Consider the following 13,382-nt stretch of genomic DNA (forward strand, 5'->3'; position numbering starts at 1 on the left):
GCCAGACAGCCCAAATTCAGTGAAGATTTATTAAGGGAGCTTGGGGCTCAAAGGTACCATCTAAAATCTGGCACATCAAGACAGATCACCTGGCAAGCTGCTCTTTGCCTTGCAGAAAGCACTTCAGGAAGGCAGCATAAAAACAGAGCTTAGAGCAGCCTCAGCATAGAGCAGTCTCATCCTGAGCTCTGAAGTCTGGCCTAATGGCAGAAGGAATACAGAAGATATCTGTGGAATTTTTTAGGAAACTGGAAATGGGCCAACTGCAGTGTCTGAGAGCATTGCAGTTTTTGCTCTTTCAGCACAAACCTTCAGATGAATGTCTGCAAAGTCTGTGCCTGTCCAGATACTCAAGCACATGATGTGTGCTAAGAGAGGTGACCAAAACTGCAGAAAGAAGCTGCTCCTCCTGCAGGAGACAGTGCTCCTGTGGCATGATAGCACTGGACCTGCCCAACTGCTTCAATCTGTCTAACTGCAGCAGGGAGCACAGTTGATACACAGCTGCAGGGCAGTTAGCCAGAGATCATCCTGCCAAATTTGGGGATGCTCCCACAGAATACCATGTAGCCTGCATTCTAAGCAGCAGCCTTAGTACCTTTGGGTAGCAAATCAAATTGCATTCATCAGGTAACTGCTGTATAGGCCAGAAACTTCCCAATGAATTCGTTTTGGAGGATGGAGAAAAACACTGTAAAAAAGCAAATACCAACAAGGATATTTTTTCATTTCAGTGCTCCTTGGCTCCTAAGCCCTGTGGCCCCCAGCACCATCTGCTGAGGAGGACAATTGCCATGTTCCCTCCTGACTAGCAGCATTAGGGCATTGCAGCACAAAGGCTGCAAGAGACACAGAGCTAGGAGGAGACAACCCCCTTCCTCTAGAGAAAAAAATCTTGGAAACGGGGACACGATGAAAGAGAAAAACACTGCACAGCTCATATGGCTTCAAGGTCTCTGTGACTGCAAACACTGCTTGAACAGAAGCAAATTAGCAGAGCAGCCTTTTTGCCTTCTGGAATGCTGTGTTTTCAGAGACAGCAGTACCACAGAAAAGCTGCTGATGTGCTCTTCTGGGGCAAACACTGGCCTGGGGCATTTCAGATGTGCTGCTCCCAACCTAAACATTGTGGGAAGTTGCTCCAGTAACAACACAGACAGTGCCACAGCAGCACACACCTCTGCCTGCACTGACACTGGAGAAGGGAAAAATGAACAAGGACTCCATGGGAACTGCTGTACAAACCCAGTTTGATTCATCTCCAGTGCCCCTCAAGCTGGCTATCACCATCTTAACCAGAAAGACAGTTTTTGTTCCTCCTGTAACTTCAGGCTCCATTCTTGGCATCCTCCTGACTCGGCAGAGAAGCCAAATCTTGAAATCTTTCCCTTCAGGCCTCCAGGTTCTGCTGTGCTCCCATTCTGGGACTCCCAGCTCTGGCTAGCTCAGCAGCAGGTGAGACCCTGAGAACCCCCATGTGCTTACCTCTCATGGGAGACTTCATGGCGGCCTCGACCATGCCCACCAGGAGCTGCAGGCTCTTGGGATCCTGCGCCAGCCCCGAGGCAAAGGCGGCCAGAGCGTCCGCATGGCGTCCCAGGTACTGCAGGGCCACGCCCTGACGGAAGTATGCCTGCAAAAACAGAGGGAAAGCAATGCCCATCACAAACAGGAACAAATAACACAGCTCCTGCAGGGACAGAGGCAAAGCAATGCCCATCACAAACAGGAACAAATAACACAGCTCCTGCAGGGACAGAGGCAAAGCAATGCCCATCACAAACAGGAACAAATAACACAGCTCCTGCAGGGACAGAGGCAAAGCAATGCCCATCACAAACAGGAACAATAACACAGCTCCTGACAATGCCCATCACTGAGCCATCACAAACAGGAACAATAACACAGCTCCTGACCTCGTGCTGATGGACAACAGGCCACACCATGGCACCTCTGGTCATGAGGTTACAATCACTGCCACCAACACTGCAGTCCGGTCTGTGAACCCCACCAGCATGGACCCCTTCATTGTGATCACCTTCTGAGCTTTAGCAAGGCCTCTGAACTGTTTTGGGAACCAGGGTTGGTTACTTCTAGTAAGGCAAAGCTTTCCCCTTGCATTTGGCCCAATACTAGTTCTTAACTACTTATAACCAGTACTTTTTCTCAAGACCCTCCTGTCCAGTCTCGGCTCACACAGACCAGAAGCAACTCACTTCCTCTCTCATCAGCTCTTGCCAATGAGCCCAATATCAACATCCAGCACTAGCAGGGCCCAAAATGTACTGAGAGCTCAAGCTGCAATGAAACAAAACAAAGATGCAGCCAGGAGCTGAGCCTTCTTTCTCCACTGTCCAGCACTGCCCCACTTGCTAAGTGCACTATATATACAACCCACACACACATACACATGTGTACATTGATCTATACAAGCTTCTTAGACTAAAGCAAGACACTCATAATTCTGAAACAGTTTACAAGACCATTTTTCTTCATTTCTTCATTTTCCAGAAAACCATTTATGGGAACCTGCAATACCTTCAAAGTAACTTGTATCTCCTATCACTATGTATCTCAATTTCTGCATCAGCAACATCAATATGCAGCTGCAAAGCCTTCCCATACAGAGCTCCCAAATCTGCACAAATTGGCATACCAGGAACCTACACACAAAGCAGGAACTTCAGACACACACTCTGCTCACATAATGAGCACAGACAAAGCCCTGGCCCAAAGGGTATCCAGAGCTGCCTGGGGGACACTGGGGAAAAAGACCACAGAAACCACAATCCAGTATTTACAAAGTATTCAGGTATTTGTAGCACACACATCTGGACACTGTGTTATAAAAAGGTCTTGAATCTTTAAGCACCTTTGATGCCTGTTACTCAGGTTTTACCTTCATGCCCAGCTAATATGTTTCTAATGCAAATTTTGCTGCATTTTGCGTTCGTTCAAACCTATTTCAATAGCAAAAATAAAGAGGATAAAGCATTATTTGTATTATTTAAAAGTGCTTTAAGAACCAATACTGCTCCTTGAGATTGGCTCTCTTGGCTAGGACCTCCATCACTCTCTCTCTTGGTCCATAATAGCACAGAGATCTGGATACATTAGGTATACATCTGGGAAGTCTTTTTACTTAAACAGGAGAAATCTTTAATTAATTTTTGAACTCGTTAGAGCATTCAGGCACTTTTGGACTCTAATCCAGGAAGGTAGAGATTAAGGAAAATCAGAAATGATGTGAGAAATTTAGAGACATGAATATTTAATCTCTTTTCCATTAGTAAGTCTTGATTGTAGAACCCCTTTTAATGAATTCAATGAAAGCAAAATGCTTTTCATTAACCTTTAGTATAAATGTGTTCTTATTGAACCAAACAAGTCACTGTACTGGAAACCCAATTCATTGTTAACTAGATTACAAGCATGAAGCTTTAAATCAAAGAAAATACAAAGAACTAACAACACACAGCAGCCACCAAGCACAAGTCCTCCCAGCAGAGTGTGAACTGTCACCTAAATCATGCTGTACACTATTAAGTCTTGTTTTTGCAGAATTACCATCTAATTGCTTTCTTTACTGCCTGATGAGAGAGGGAGTTGGACACAGCACGATTCTGACTGGGACCTCTGCAGCCCACAAGGCTGCTTGGTCAGGACAGCCGTGCCTGCCCGGTTCAGCTCTGCAGAAGGACACACAGCCACCAGCACTGAGCTCCATGTGGGCATCTTCAGCACCTTGTGCTTCACTGGCACATCCTGAATGCTGACAAATAAGAAACCCCCATCTGTCACCATGATATTTTCTGAAAAATCCTCTTGGCCCAGGATTTTCTCCTGGGAAGCTGAGAAGCCTCAGAGAGGAATGAAAACAATAATTATCTGATTGCTGCTCCTGTGTTTGCTGCTTTGGAATGTGGCTTAGACATTGTTTACCAACAGGTGAATGTTTGATTGGTTCCATGTGAATTGTTTTAATTTAATGATCAATCATGGTCCAGCTGTGTCGAGGCTCTGAGGAGTCACTGGTTTTTATTATTAATTCTTGTGAAGCTTTCTGATGTATCCTTTCTCTTTCTTAGTATAGTTTCAGTATAGCATGAATGGAATGGAATGGAATGATGAATAGAATGAGAATAGAATAGAATAGAATAGAATAGAATAGAATAGAATAGAATAGAATAGAATAGAATAGAATAGAATAGAATAGAATAATAAATCAGCCTTCTGAGAACTTGGAGTCAAATTCTCATCTCTCACCTCGTCCTGGGGACCTCACAAACATCACACCCATCCCCTGAACCCTGCACATGGAGGGGACACACAGGCTCCAGGTGACAGGAGGAGACAAGACCCACAAACATCCAGTTCAGTTCCGCACATTCTGAACATCCTTTATGGAAAGGGCTTTTATCGCTCCCCACATCTATTCCTGGAAGTGCCCCTGGAAACTGCTTAATTTGAATACAAACACAACATTCAAAGCCCAAAAGAGAACCCTATTAATCATAGCAGAAAGTACAATTTTGGCCTATTTTTCTCCTGCAAAAAACCCTTCCTTCCTTCCTCTTCCAGTTTCCAGCATACACGAGAATGCTTTCTGCACATTGTGTTCCCCACGGACCTTTAACTAAATAAATAAAAAGCATTCACATCACCTATTTCCTCCCCAAGAGGCACTCACAAGTTAGTTTAGCATTGGAATGAAGACACTGTAGCAAGGGGAAAAGTCTGCAAAAAGGAAATGGTGAGAATCACCCTTTGGAAGAGGAGAGGAAAAGGGAAGGCAGGGAGCCAGCAGCTGCAGCTGAAGGAATGAGCCAAGGAGCAGCTCCTGGTCCCGACACAGACAGAGCCTTCCCCTGCTGAGAGAGCTTTAAATTTTAAATCACATTATGTGAAGATACTACAGTGCTCACTCTACAGTAACAGTTACATTAATTTTCCAGTGATCCCAAATAAGAAAAAACTATCAATTCCTTTTAAGAAGATTAAAGCAAGGAGAGAGACAATGTTTCACTAAATACAAGACAGAAACAGCAGGTGTTTTCTAACCTGGCTCTCTGCATTCTCATTGTCTCAATACAGACAGCTGGAACCATCCCTTTCATTTTTGCAGTCTCTGCACCACACTTTCCAGGAACAAGGCACTGTGCAAGAAGAAAGCCTCATTCTCAGCTGGAATTTGGCACCAGATGCATCTCCCTCAATGGGAATTATTTTCTCCTGTCCTTGTTTTAGCAGGATGGACACAGCTGTGCTGTCCCCACCCCCAGAGTCCCAGCATGTCAGGGATTCCCAGCACCTGCACCCACCCCTCCAGCCCGAGCTCTGCCCAGCACACCCAGTGCCTGCAGAACAGGGAGAGAGCAGCTCTTGCCAGCGGGAGCCCTTTGGGAAGGGAAGAGGATTAAAGAGTCCACAGCAGTTCTACAAAGCAGCCAATCTCATCAAGTCCCTGATTCTATGTTGGAGAGGCTGTTAAGTGAGCATTCCCACACATCTCTGAGAATCAAACACCACTGCAGGCTCTCACAGCCAGGTGGGCTCAGCCTTCTGCACAAGAGGCTGAGCTTCTGCCCAGTTACCAATTTCAAACAGCCAAGGGAAGGAGGGAGGACAAGGAATAGATAGCACTTCTTATCCATAACACCTTTGAAAGCACTGTTGATATTCTGGAAGCAAAAATAAGTTCCTCTAATTAATTAACTGGCAAAATATATTTGGCACTTGAGACTTCTGAGCCATGCAAAACACAGATGCTGCTCACACTGCTGGCCTCAGGACAGAACCCAGCCAGGTGAAGTGGCAAAGCTCCCAGCACAGCACCCAAAGGAGAATAAGTCTTCCTTCCCCATTCAGGCTTTCCCACCCATTTTTGCACACTTGCCTCATGTTTTTCAGAACATTCCATGTTTTCATGGCTGGAATTAAGTTTTTTACTGCTTTTCCTACCCTCAATATAATTTTACCAAACTTGTATGAGCACAAGAAGAGCACAGGGCAGTTCTGGGGGCCAGGCCACAGCACAGTCAGCATCTGCCTGGGCAGGCACAGCCCCTCTCTGAAATTCTAAGCACAAGTCCTAGGTTTTCTGCCCAATTTATTGACCCACGTAGTTTCTGTACACACCAGTATTTTCCACTTGTGTTTATTATAGCCCATTTAATGTAAAAGGAGAATTTCTGTCTGTCCTACTAGGAGTTGCCACTGGACTGATGGCTGCAGTGTCCAGGGAGCACAAATAAACATGCTTATTAGCTTTTTTGATCCTCATCATTTGAGATCCCATCTAGGTAACTGTCTAGATCCTGAATACTGGATTTCCCTGTGCAATCTGAAACAGGATTAGAATGCAAATGTCATTACTGAACGGCCAATATCAAGAAGGGAGCTGAAATTTTTATTAAATCTTCTGACATCAATATGCAAGAACTGTTTCAGGCAACAGTAACTGGTTTATAATTAATACAAAATATACAATGAAGATAAAAATACAGTACAAAGACTGTACAAAAATACATTATTTACACAGCATGTAAATAATGAATAGGATCTTTAAGTTCCCCAAGATTTTGCTAAATAAAACTAAGTCAAGGTCCTGCCCGCAAGGAATGCAGCAACAGATTCTACATTTGGGATCTCCCTCCCTGCTCAGGAGCTCCTGTGCCTCCCCCCTTTCTGCAGGAATCCCACTGCCATCACAGGCCACCCTGCCCTGACAGGCTCACCTGGTCCCTCTGCCACCAAACCTCACCCCACAGGCTCATGGACATGGCACAATGCTGGCCAACTTTAATTGGATAACTGAGACAGAGGAACAAAACTGGAACAGCATCAGAAGAATTGCAGCAGAAAATTCCTGTCAAACAAACATGGAAAACGTGAAAAAAAAGCACCTTGGTCTTAGACAAAGGCTGCCATTGTACACAGGGGAGGAAACTCCAACCACCCTCGTGCTGCTGTCAGCTTCAGATCCTGGACAGTCAGCCATGGGGGCAGGAAAGGCAAACACACAGAAAATGCTTCTTCCATAATGCTCCCTTGGTTTGCCAGACCAGGAGAAGATGCCAAAAACAGCAGGAATAATCTCTGATGCATTCAATGCCTGTTCTCAGTCTGCAGAACACCCCTTGTGCAGTCAGAGGTGCCCCTCAGGGCTGCCCATGCCAGCTGTGCCCAGGGCTGAGCAGAGCTTGCGAGGGACCAGCAGAAGGGAAGGGATGTGTGAACAGCTGCCACAGCTTCTCAGGGCCAAGCACCAGGTTGGATCCATCCTCTCCCCTTGTAACTGTTTTACAGCCAAATTTTAGAGAAAAATACGGACAAATCTCTGCTGTGGGATTTCAGGAATGCGAGGAGAGGGAAGACTGCACTTTAATTCAGAACACATGTAGCACATGCATAAATACTGCTGCTGACCACACCAGCTGAATTCCTGCTTTCCCAAAATTAAGGTTGTACTCCAGGTAACACTTTTCCTTCACAGTCCTACATCTGGCTGACACCTGAACCACAGCTGTCAGCCTGCCCTAGAGAATCAGCACAACAGATTTGTTGTCTCTGTAGTTTTGTTTCTTTATCTTCTACCTGTTTCCAAGATGCCTCTTACAGAACTACACTACTTAGAAATGGGAATTTCCTCTAAGACCCATGGAGAATATAGAGAAAAACAAGATGGGTGTGTGTGCAAAATATCTTGCCTGGTTTTATCCAAAGAGCATTTAATCATTCTTATTAACTGTGCTTCCACTACCTGCTAATGGGATTCTGTGCACAGCTCACTTGCCCACCTGGAATAAATCGAATTTAATCAGTAAATAAAGAGTCAAGCCTTTGTTTACTTAGTTGAAGTAAACAGCTCAGCTTCCTCCAGAGATCTTATCCTTGCTGCTCCTTTCTGACATGCTTCAGGCTTACTCTAGGAACAGCAGCTACATCCTGGAACCTCTCTTCAGAAGACATCCCTCTCCTTCCCTAACAGCAGGTGCCAGCAGTCAATCTTCCTGTCTTTATCAGCTACAACTCTTAACCACCACTTAACAGCAAGAACCAGCCATGAGTGGAGGGAGGAAAGTGCTCTGGAGGAGTAACAACCAACCTGTCAGTGCCCAAGTACAGCACAAGGAAAACAGAACCAGCCTCTTCTGCCTGAGGCCAACAGGCACAGCACTGCAGCATCTGCTACAGATCCTCCACAAGGAGGACAGGGACAGTTTGGCACAATTTTTGGCTAAACAGCTTCTTTTAGAAATGGCAGAAGAAAGGATGGGCCACCTTTCATCCTGCTCAGAAGTAACACTGGTCTTTGTAAGATATTATTAGATATTTAACAAATACATAGTTATACAAAACTTAAACTAAATGGATTAGCTGACACCCATAGGTGGCTTCTCAGGGAAGCTTGGGGCATAGGTAGGGCTGGTTTGAACACTGTTATTACCTGGTGCTTAGTTTACTTTCAGCACTGTACTACGGACCCCAATACTGGGCCCTCTTGGCTTCACTCTCCATCTGTAAAATCCCTGTGTCTTGCACTTCCCAATTATCCTACCTCCTCCTGGTCTTAGCTGTTGTTTGATTGCTGTGAATCTGAAAAGCATTTAGGGTTGTTTTGGAAGCACTTTTGTCTGCACTGAAACAAGATACAGCAGAGGTCATTTAACAACCCTTTAACAACTTTGGTGAAGGTAATTCACCCAAATGACTCAAAACCTCTGTAACTGCTGGAAGTCAGATAAAGTTTGATCAGCAAATGGTGATTTGTGTCTCACAAGAATGAGTGAAGGGTAATGTTTTAAACTAGCATTTCAGGATTTTAACACAGTTCTTCCAACACAGCAGACAGACTACACAAGAGCAACACTCTGCATGCAACCAAACATTCGAAGAGAAGTGAAATACACCCTGAGAGCCACCAGAATTACACTGGGCTTTGTGGAAAACAAGCCCCAAAACTACTTCCTTACCACACATCTCCATGGGTCCATGCTCAAGACTGTCCTGATCTTAAGCTACATCTTTTCTTACTGGTGAAGTAGAAAAAAAAATCTGAGCAGTACAATCCCCAGAAGACAACAGTAAGATAAAATTCACAGCAGTTTGAGCACAGGATAGCAGTGACTGCAGGTGGGGGCTGCAGAGTACCTGCAGTGGGGAGTTGTTCCATATTCCCTGGAGGAGCAGCTGGTGCTCAGCAGGGCTGTGACAGAGAAGCCCAGCACACACCTACTGCAGACATCTCCTGCCTCTTGGCTCACCCTGCCAGCTCCGCCTGCCAAGGACAAAGCTGATGACAGGGGAGAGGGGAAAAATCAAATTTGCAAAAGTACTAAACATATAAATCTCTTTGGCCCAAGTGAACGTGGGAAAAATTCTTCAGCAGGGGCGTCCCATTTAGCAAGTTTTGCCAGATCATTACTCTTGTAATGCAAAGGGGAAAAACATCAACACCATGTTTCCCTACAATGATTCGCCTCCTTTATCACAGATCTCTGAAGCACCAAGTAATTTAGTAGTTGCTATGGAAACTGCTAGTTTTATTGAACAGCCCTGAAAGGGTCAAGAGGTACCATCAAACTGGCCAATTGTAAATTATTTCCTTGCTAAACATCTGCTTTATTTTAGTTGCCCTACCACTTCTCTGTTTTGCTGTTAGAACAGTATCTGGATGGACTCCAGAATAGGTGTCATTCTTCAGTGGGGTTGCAAGAGCCAAGTCCAAAAATAGCGATTTTCATTTTCTAATACACTGCAAAATCCTTCAAACAATGGAGCCCTACTGAGGGCAGAACAGCAAAGACCTGGGGACTCTTCCCTCTCACACACACCAGCACCAACTTGAGGCAGTGGTAACCAACACAAAGAGCTGGTTTTCACCATGATCCCTGGGGTTTTCACATGTCTGCTTGCAGCAGCCACAAGATGAACAACCCATCAGACTGATCCACTTGTGCCTTCAGAAAAGGGACAAAACAGCAGTAGAGCAGCACCCTGCCCTGCTCAGCAAGCACCCAGCTCTTCTCAGCTTTGCAACCCCAAGAAAATACAGTCTCCCTTGCCAGCAAGGGTCTGTGCTCTAGGAACAGAAAACACTGCATTGCCTGTACTGGACTACCAGAAAACAATGTAATCTACCTTCCTTTATCATACACAAAATGGCACCAGAGGTTCCAAATGCTAGTTAGCAGCTTCTATTCCTACAGGCCAGGAGAACAGCAGGAGTACTGGCTGCATTTCCAACATTGCTATTGAACTCACTGGATTTGTGTCAGTTCCATAAAAGTGCCAAATTTCTTATTATTCCCATTTACTGAATGTGGGTCTATGGAGCAGGCTTCCTCTGTGGAGGACATGAGCAGCTCCCCTGTGCAGAGGCACTTTCTGTCTCTTCAATATCACCTGGAAATTCTTATTCCAACATCTTTAACTTGCCTTTAAAGTTATCTTTAAGTAACCTTTAAGTTATAACTGTACTTAATTCAAATAACTGGAATGGGCAGGAGAGAGCATTTTATTACAGAACATACCTGAATTTAAGAGGCTGCATGCTTTCTAATGACAACCATGCCTAAGTTCTGTGCCCAGGGCAAGCCAGTAAAGGGCAGGCTCTGTTCCCTCCTCATACATTCTCTCCGTTCTTCATCTGGCTGAAATTACTCAAGTGATGACAAAGAAAGCAAAAGCTGTGTCTATGTAGACAAGCTCTGGTCTTTCTCACATATCCTGTGAGCTCCATTACTTGTGTAAGGTCTTGGCTTGGAAGAAAATATTCTAAGTTCTGAAGTATTTGGCATGCCTTGGTATGGTGACTCCAACCTTGATTCAGAGTTTCCATCCCCAGGAATCCCAGGAGAAATGAAGATATTTTTCTGTACATCCACAGGAAAATTTCTCCTTCGTCAGGCAATGAGTTCATAGTATTAATTTCAGTTCTGTTTTCTAAAATTATCCACCACAGACTAAAATTTCCACACAGCAGATACTGGGGCATTGCTCTGTTAGGATACACTCAGCAGAAGGAATTCTCACAAGGCAGGGCTTGCCTCAAGCCTGGACTCCTGAGAAAGTTATCAGGGCTGTACAGAAACTGCAAATCATGCAGAAATAGCTACAGAGAGACCAAAACCAAAGAGAAATGTCTGATGTGTCACAGTTCCTTCCAGCTCATGGGAAATCACTACATCTGGACTCTGATGCAGGCAGGTGCCAGGTGGTAGAAACACAAATATGAGGGGACATGCTAAGCCAAGAGAGATCTTGCACTTCCAGAGGCACAGTTCAGGAATGCTGGAGGAGAAAACCAAGCAGTGCCCTGCTCCAGGACCACAGCCTGCAGAGAGCAGAGGGGAGTCCCAGCTCACTGGAGCTGCTCAGCAGCAGAATCTGGTGTGTTAATTCTCTCCTGACTAACAGACACAGCAACTGCCCCTACAAAACCAACAGCTTGATGCTTATGGCACTGAGGATCTGTTCAGCATTCTGCAACACAGCACCCCATGGTAACAGCTCCACTCCAGGAGCCCCTGGGCACAGGCAGAACCTCTAGCATCCGGCAGGCACCACTGGCACAGACCTCCTCAGCTGTGCCCCCGAGGACAAACCCTTCCTTAAGCATTTCCTGCATCCTCCTCTTCCACTGGCCTCTCTTTTGGCACTTCCCAGAGGATCTTCTGACAACCAGGTCATGGCTGTTCAGCTGTGGAATTTGTGCAGGGTAAATGCAGCCACAGTGAAAACTCTGTCCCTAGGGAAGGAGAAAGCTCACAATAATTACAGCTCACTGAGAAACCTCCAGCAATGGGGATGGCTGTAGACTCTTCCCTGTCTGTGAATTGTACAAATTTGAACTTTGGGTGAGAGGTTTAATACAGTAAGCACCAGGCAAGTCTCCCCCACAAGTACCAAGAGCAAGCAGGAAAACAAAGAGAAGAAAGCACTGCCTGCTGCTTGCCACCGGCCTGCAGCCCTGTCAGAGTGCCAGGAGGAGAACAAGAGGCTTAGTGAATAATTGAAGTTACAGTGATGAAATCTCAGAATGTCAGAGGCATAATACAGTTTTGTAGGTTTCATCATGAAGCCTTGAATTCCCAAATAAGACACACTGAATAATTTATCTCCGTGTCAGTACTGGGTCATCAGCTGCTCACTCACAGCACGCTTCAAGACATTTGAATGGGTCTGAACACACTAAAGAACAGGGTCCAGAGGGAAGAGGTGATGAAAACTCAACCCACTCACCCTTCCAAACACTAAGCTCAGATAAAAATGTGCAGAGCCCTCAACCATGCCCAGTGCATGAGGTCCCACAGGTTCTGAACCTGCTTTAGTGCTGCCCAGCACCACCTTGCCCCAGTGCTGCTCCTCAGCACAAGAGACCAGGGAGCTCTCCTGTGCTGGCTTCAGGCTGGCATCTGCCACCCTGTCACCCAGACTCAGGCTCATCCAGCTCAGATCCAGAGGCTCACCTGTCTGTAGCATCTCAAAGCCCCCAGCCGCAGCTCTGTGCCACTAAAAACCACTCTGTGCCACTAAAAACCACTTGCTCAGCAGAGCAGGGGATGAACACTGCACAGCCTTTGCCCAGACATCATTTGGAGCTTGCCAGGTAGCTATGTGCACTCAGATTTTATTGGTTTAGGGCTATTTTTTTTTTTTCACATTTTTAGCATTCACTGCTGGGCAGGTACCTGTGCAGCAATACATACCCAGCCTGTTTAATCAATAACTGTATGGCAGCAAGTAAAAATCCCTGCATTTCCAAGTGGAATTCCACAGTTGCCACACCCAACCACCCATGATGGGATCAGAGAGCACAGCTCAATCTGTCTGGGCAATCTGCTTTCCTAGAAATCTGCTTTAGATAATATGAGCACACAGGCAGGTCACACACAACAAAGCTTGTAGGATTTAAATCAATTCTCAACCATCAAAGACTTTCCCACGTACTAATATCCTGAAACAGCCCTCATCAATACTGACTGACCTGGCAGCATGAGTAATTACCTCCTAGTTCATCCTCTAAATGACAGAGGAATCCTTCCCAGCTGAGCTATTCCCCTGAGCACCTCCCTAGGAAGAAGGAGCAGTATTCAGAAGCAGAGCTGCATGCCTGTAGCTTTCCCTGTGGAAAAGGCAAGCAGTCACCAAGGAATTCCCCTTTTCACCTATGCTGACAGGAATTTTGTAATATATTGGATTATTTGAGAGGGAAAAAATTAAATGTAATACAACTACACCTGCACATATTCTTTTGGCTTTCACAATAATAAATTTTTTCTGTGCTTCTTTTAAAAATGTAATTTAAATGAAAGAGTCTAGATTAAATTGCAGTAAATTTCCTGAGGCATTAATTATGTCCATTCATTACTTGTAAG

General features: G+C 45.3%; 1 protein-coding gene across 3 annotated transcripts in view; it reads right to left on the bottom strand.

Moving 5' to 3' along the window:
• The window catches only part of TTC28 (tetratricopeptide repeat domain 28), a 108,942-nt gene that overhangs the window by 45,998 nt on the left and 49,562 nt on the right, over positions 1 to 13,382 (bottom strand). For all 3 annotated transcript variants that reach the window (XM_054516719.1, XM_036392964.1, XM_036392966.1), the window contains one exon: positions 1,486 to 1,633. In XM_054516719.1, coding sequence (XP_054372694.1) covers positions 1,486 to 1,633 — 148 coding nt within the window. The remainder of the gene's footprint in view (positions 1 to 1,485; positions 1,634 to 13,382) is intronic.

Source organism: Molothrus ater, chromosome 18, assembly GCF_012460135.2.
Source record: "Molothrus ater isolate BHLD 08-10-18 breed brown headed cowbird chromosome 18, BPBGC_Mater_1.1, whole genome shotgun sequence".
In the NCBI taxonomy this organism is placed as follows: Eukaryota; Metazoa; Chordata; class Aves; order Passeriformes; family Icteridae; genus Molothrus; species Molothrus ater.